At 28.1% G+C, this 6,636-nt stretch overlaps 1 protein-coding gene across 1 annotated transcript; it reads right to left on the bottom strand.

The window, feature by feature from the left end:
- Positions 1-349: 349 nt before the first annotated feature.
- Positions 350-6,104, bottom strand: LOC126848444 (serine-rich adhesin for platelets-like). The gene is made up of 3 exons (XM_050589361.1): positions 5,836-6,104; positions 4,243-5,349; positions 350-3,629 (listed from the first exon to the last, which is right to left on the bottom strand). Exons 2-3 carry the CDS (start codon positions 5,173-5,175, stop codon positions 1,665-1,667), a joined length of 2,898 nt encoding a protein of 965 aa, XP_050445318.1. The 5' UTR covers positions 5,176-5,349; positions 5,836-6,104; the 3' UTR covers positions 350-1,664.
- Between the last annotated feature and the right edge of the window lie 532 nt (positions 6,105-6,636).

The following is a 6,636-nucleotide window of genomic DNA, read 5'->3' as shown; positions in this document are numbered from 1 at the left end:
TACACCTCTTCTAAAGCATCTCTTCGCATATTATATATATTTTCTTTTTTATATAGAAATGTTTCCAGATGGCCAAACTTTATATTTATACTTATATAACATTATATATTATTTTGTTCCAATTCTAATTATACATATCTTGCGTGATTATAATTTTTATAGATGTAAATATAATAATTACCTCATTTATAATTGTGGTAAATATAGTAATTATTACCTCAGTAATATATATTATATCTAAAAAGCCATTAAACTGTATCGAGAATTTATTAAGAGTATATATAAAAAAAGATGTACTCAAATGTAAAAAATAGGACTTTATATAAGTAGAGAAAAAGACTTATCATAATTTATCTTTCTTTCAGATATTCTTTATATTATGGGATTAATTATAATAAAATCTTTAAAAATGTATATTTTTAAAGATTTGACATCACTCCTTTCTACGCACACACACACACACACACGAGGAAAAACACATACATATACACATACATACATACATACATACATACATACATACATACATACATACATATAAAAAAAACTTTCATATATATTAATCAAGTAGAAAATTGTGTATTTGTTTTAATATCTTATATACAATATTACAAAGATATACATTATCAATCAATATCCTAACTGTTTAGATATCCTAACCCACTTCATATTTAATGCCATCATAAACTTAATTAATAATTTTTAATGTTTAATGTGTAATTGTTTAAATATATGTAACTATTATAAACTAATATACTCTAAGATTGATATGAAACCGAATTTCAAACAAATGCATACGTAACATTCAAATATTATTTGAATAATTGCATATCTCTTTTTTTTTAGGATTTCTTTTTATAAATTATATACGAAAATGTAACAAAAAATGCAATATATGAAATCTACAGAAACTAATATTATCGAAGTCAAGTGTGTTGCAACAGACTTAAAAATCCATAAGTAAAAATATTCCATAAAAACAATACAGAGAGAGAGAGAGAGAGGAGAAAGATAGAAAGATATATTAATCTAAGAAAGAACATTAAGTCTATTGTTCCACCTTGAATAGATAACGCTGAGAATTAAACAGTTAGTTTAACATATACATTTCGAATACTGTTAGTGCATCAGTGATGTATACATATATGTATATGTATATATGTATTTTATTATATAATTTAATTTGAATTTTTTACTCCAAACATATTCATTGCTCTTTTCAACGTATTTAAAATCTCTTGTAAATATATTTATATATATTTATATAAGCATTTGTTATATTATATTCGTAGATATAACATATTTTTATGTCATCAATTCATTTATTATTTGTTGATTTGGCTTGAGTATATGAATAAAGAATTCTAGGATAGCTAACAAGTAACTATATTTTATAGTTGTTTAACATTTTTGTGTAACAGAATGCAAAGTATACAAAGTATTCTCTGTAAAACAAATTAAGCAAGTTTAATATTTTACCCATTGAATTTACTAGAACAAACATTTCAATAGCATCGAAATAGATAAACAGACATGCACTATCAGAATTCAAAATAAATATTATGTTCCCTTGTTGATTTACTCTCTTGTCTGTCAAAAAATATTTTCTAGTAGTTCTTATTCTAGTTTATACATTATTTCATTGTCATTATCCCTATGTGTGTCTAGTTTTCAGTAAAATTTAATTTATCCTCTTCATCGAATATTGATCCATCATCAGACAATTCATGTTCCTTGTTCATCAAAATGTACTTGGCTTGCGCGTTACAGTCACGTTCCTTTTTATGTGATTTTTTAATGGAAATCGTATGTAATAACTTGAAAAAATTCGTCGCGTTTAAATCATTTGGAGGTGTTGTATTCAGTTCTGATTTTCTCACGGTTTTTACGTCAACATTGTCTTTTGCTCGGCTCGTAGATGGTTGAAGGTCATTGTAAATAATTTCTTCATAGCATTTGCTCCTCTCTTCATCACGCGTATTACTGCACGTTCCCGTTTTGGCACAATCATTATCAACATCCATATGTTTTAAAAACGTATGTTGTTTTAACATATTTGTAGCATTTGCAGTTTTTTCGATATATGATTCTTTCTTCCACAAAATTGGTCTCTTGCATATACTGCGACTATGTTTATCTTTCTTATGTGATTTTTTAATAGAATCTATATTACAAAGTAATTCTGTCGTTGACATATTTATAGGAGTTGATCTACCATTTTTGTCTTTCAGATCTGCAACATCCGCTGATCCATCGCTCAAAACAGATGTATTAATCTCAAGTTTTTTAGTATTAGCATATATAAAATCTTCGCTTTCTCTTGGTTTTTTCAAACAACGTGCGACTGGTGTCGTACATCTGAAACAATCGATTTCCTTTGATGTAATTTGTGCAGGTTTATCTTGTTCCTGTAATATTTCGTCTGCACAATTTGTAACTCGGCTTGTTGATATTACTTTTCTGGTAGGAGTATAAATTCTAAATTCATCATTTGTATTGTTGCATCTTAAAGATGGTGATTTGGAAGAATATAACAATTTGCGTACATCGCTTTCAAAGGACACATTCATCGACTTTTTTTTCTTTTTGGGTGATACATCAACAGATTCATTTATCTCAAGTGATTCATTTTTATGTAAAGTTTTGCTAATATTTCTTTCTTCATATCTATTATCTTGTAATAAATTGTCATATTTTTTACGATACTCATGATGATATTTATGGCATTTAGCGAGACCGGAAATTCTTTTGCTGTACTTGTCTTTTTTGTGTGACTTTTTAACTGATTTAAAATCAGATAATAAGAGTCTGCTTGAATTTATGTTTTCAGGTGTGCTCGGTCGATCAGCATTCTGCGAGCTTAATACGCAAACTTCAATAGCTTCATTTTTAACATCTTTAAACTGATCATTAAAAGTATTTTTAACTGATGTTTCAAGTTGCGCTGTTTGTATTTTCTGATAGAGAATCTTGGCTTTTGATGAAGTTTTTCTATTTTCATGTTTAATCTTCTTATGCGATTTTTTAATCGATTCTGTAAATATATGCTCTATAATATTTATATTATTTTCAGGTGTAGTCGCTCTATTAGAATTTTGAGAAACAGTGGAATTGTGTTCTGAAGATACTGCTCTGCTCTCATCCATTACATTGACATTACAAACATTTGATAATTCTTTTTGTGAGGATGACTGACATGTATTCTTATCGCAGATATTTTGTGCAGAATAGTCTGCTTTATCGTGATAATTTGTAAGATGTGTACTGTCTCTATCTTGTATATTTTCTTCACATTTCTCACAATCGCTTGAATCCATGTCCTGTATTTTATCATTTTTTATTTTGTTCAATCTGTTTCCCAAAGAATTCTTTTCCTTCAATATGGTTTTTTGCTGTGCACTGTGCTTAATTAATCGAGTCTCAAAAAGTTCATCTTCTGAATCATAAATAAGTGTTTTTTTTACAGTTTTGTTTTTCTTCTGAGATTCTTTTACGAAAGCTCTACTACAGCTAGCAATTGCAGATATATCCATTGCTATTGATTCCAAACTTGTACATGTGTCTTCGTTTTGGGCAGGAACATTTTTCTGTTGTGTAAATGAGCGTTCTTCATGAGCATACTGCTTCTCCTGTTGGAATGAAAATGTTAATGTATCAGTTACAAAGTTACAAATATGCCTCAAAATTGATAGAAACATGGATTATTTATTATAAAATTTGAAATTAATTTTTCTTTATAGAATTTAAATTTCAAAAAGCTTACTTTCCAAATATTTTCTAAAATATTTCCCAAATTTCAACATTTGACATCGACAATAATTTAGATTATCTAAAGTAAAGAATATATGTACAAATATTAATTAATAATAAAAACAGATTATAATTTCTTTTTATGAATTATAAGATTGCATGCGTCAATTATTGCTGCTCATAATATATAATATAATAATTATGAAAAAATACATATTGTCATGTATATGTTAAATTGTAATTATAAAAATATATATAATGTGAAATGTTGCCCAATATATCGATTTCTGAGAAGAAATTATACAATATTTACATTTATATATTTAATTTTACCAAAGTGATAATTAAATGTATAAAGTTGTAGCAATATATATATATATATATATATATATATATATATATATATATATATATATATATATATAACACAAAATAAAAGTTTAAGAATAAAAAATAGAAGAGAAAAGAAATAGAAGAGAAATTGCATGATACCTTTTTGTGGCTCTTTTTGATAGCACTCATACTTTCTGGGATTAAATGCATTGCATTGTCAGGTGTATGTGGCCTGTTATGTTCATTCTGATTGAATTCCTGAGACAAATTCCTGGGTGTACTTGCAACTATATTACAGCCAAATGCTCTTGATCTATTTTGTCGTTTGAAGGATTGTAAATCAGGTGTTTGTGATGTATGTATGATGTTGTCGATTTTTTCTTTGAGATTGCTTCGAAGCGACGATGTAGAACAGGATGATGATCCTGACTTGTTAATATTTTCTGTATTAATTCTTCTGCTATTTGACAGTTTAGCAATTTTTCGATTTTGTTGAGGCGTTTGATTCTGATTTTCATCAATTGACTCCAACGATGCAACCAACATGCTGCTGGCAACTGAATCACTTGAACTTGAATCAAGCCTCAAGGACTTGTCTAATACGGATGATGATGTGTCAGTAATTGAATCAGCAGGAGAACCCATATCAAAATTATTGGTCTTTTGTGGACTCGGAGATGAATCAAAATTCAGTGACTTTTTTATATTCATGTTTCTGTGATAAAACGAATCACGATTGAAACTAAGTGCTCTCATTATTTTAGCAGATCTAGATAAGCCTCGCAATGATTTGTCTGTATCAAAAGAATCTATGTCTAAATATGAACTTGAATATTTTAATAAATTATCCTTCCTTGGACTACTAATATCAAAGTTTAAGGATCTATTCATTCTATGTTGAAATAAACTTGTACTTTTTAGTGGAACTGATTTACTCAGCATTTTGGATAATCTAAATCGTCGTTTCAAAAAGAATCTACTATTATCCAATGGAGTCCAATTTATTAACAATTTATGTTCCGATTCTGGATTTAAATTGTTATCTTTATTGTCGTTATTCTTCGTTTTTGCTGATAACTGATTCTCCAACATGATTATCTATATTCTTAGTTCAGTATACATAATGCATTTATGCCATACATAAACATAATGAAGACAAACGAGTATATGTATGTATACATATAAATATATAATATCACGTAGCAGATTATGATAATTTTTTTATGAAGATTGTATATGTATATTCCTTTTTCTGTAAGGATTTCTCTGTAATAAAATAAAAAAATTATTTATAAAAAACAATGCACATAAATTATATTTGTTGCCTACATATAATTATCTAATTTAAACAACTTTTGATTAAAATAATAAAAGATATTTTAAATTATAATATATTACAATATCATAATTAAAATATATATTTTAAATTACAATATTTATAATTAAAAAATCTAAGTTTCTATATGTCATTAAAAGTACTATTCCTTGTATATGTGTATTGTTTTGTTTATTCTGTAAAATTTCTAATAAATAATGCTTGAAAAATTTTAATAGAATACAATTCGTATGTATACCAAAAATTAGCACATGTGCGAGTATGCGTGTGCGCATAGCATCAAGTTGAAAGAGACGGATAGAACTAAAAAAAAATGAGAAAAAAAGAAGAAAGAGAGAAATGTAAATTCGAATATAATGCGCCCAAAGAAATAAAATATTGCGAAAAATACAGCATATTCCAAAATATTTGCTTACTATTTTGGCCGCATGTGTAAGATCGACTCATCATCAATGGCTGCAGAGAAGTAAATTCCAGTCAACGAATTACACTCATAAGTCACTCAAACTCCTCGTCTCGTCCCACTTAACTATTGCGTTTTATTTTGAAACTTAAATATCAATGTATACAACGTAATGAATCCTCTTGCGAACATTTATGAAAACATGCAAGAAATCAAGACCACAAGATTGATCACAATGTACGCAACGTAGGTCAGCTTTTTCTTACACGATCCTATGCGATCCTTGCGCACATCCTGTGATAGAATAGTAACGAGAGGATAAACCCTACGCATGCGCAATAATGTAAACGGTATAAGAGCCTATCAGATTAAGAGCTACAAATGTTGAATGATTTTGATTGACTAATCAGAATAAAATAAGTGCATTTCTAATGACAAGTGGGCATTACAAAAGATAAATTTTTTTAATATAATAAATTGATTTCGTAATCCCAACCACAACCAAACCCACAACCTAACCTAACCTGTAATTTAATACAACTTTAAGTCCGCTGAATGTGCCCATCAGCCTGGGTCCATAATAGGTGTACATAAGCTTTAAGTCGTAAGAAATTAACCAATCACGGTTGAATGTGAGAAGAATAATAAAATATGATTGGTTAATCTTACGGCATTATATCTATTGTAGATCCAGGCTTATTGCCATTATGCTGCTGCACATGCGCGGGAAAAGTGGGTCTGTTCGTTTTAGCTGAATTGGCTGCACTAGTTCAGAGTTTATCTTTTTCTTTCCAATATGGAGAGAAAAAGATAA

The sequence above is a fragment of the Cataglyphis hispanica genome, chromosome 3, assembly GCF_021464435.1.
Source record: "Cataglyphis hispanica isolate Lineage 1 chromosome 3, ULB_Chis1_1.0, whole genome shotgun sequence".
Taxonomy (NCBI): Eukaryota; Metazoa; Arthropoda; class Insecta; order Hymenoptera; family Formicidae; genus Cataglyphis; species Cataglyphis hispanica.
Note: the sequence above shows the minus strand (reverse complement) of the source record. Positions and strands in the feature narration are given on the sequence as shown.

Coding starts and splice junctions, on each gene's coding strand:
- LOC126848444 (XM_050589361.1), bottom strand. CDS start 5,175: ATGTTGGAGAATCAGTTATCAGCAAAAACGAAGAATAACGACAATAAA. Junction 3,630..4,242: donor TCAAAAAGAGCCACAAAAAG/GTATCATGCAAT, acceptor TCATTCCAACAG/GAGAAGCAGTATGCTCATGA.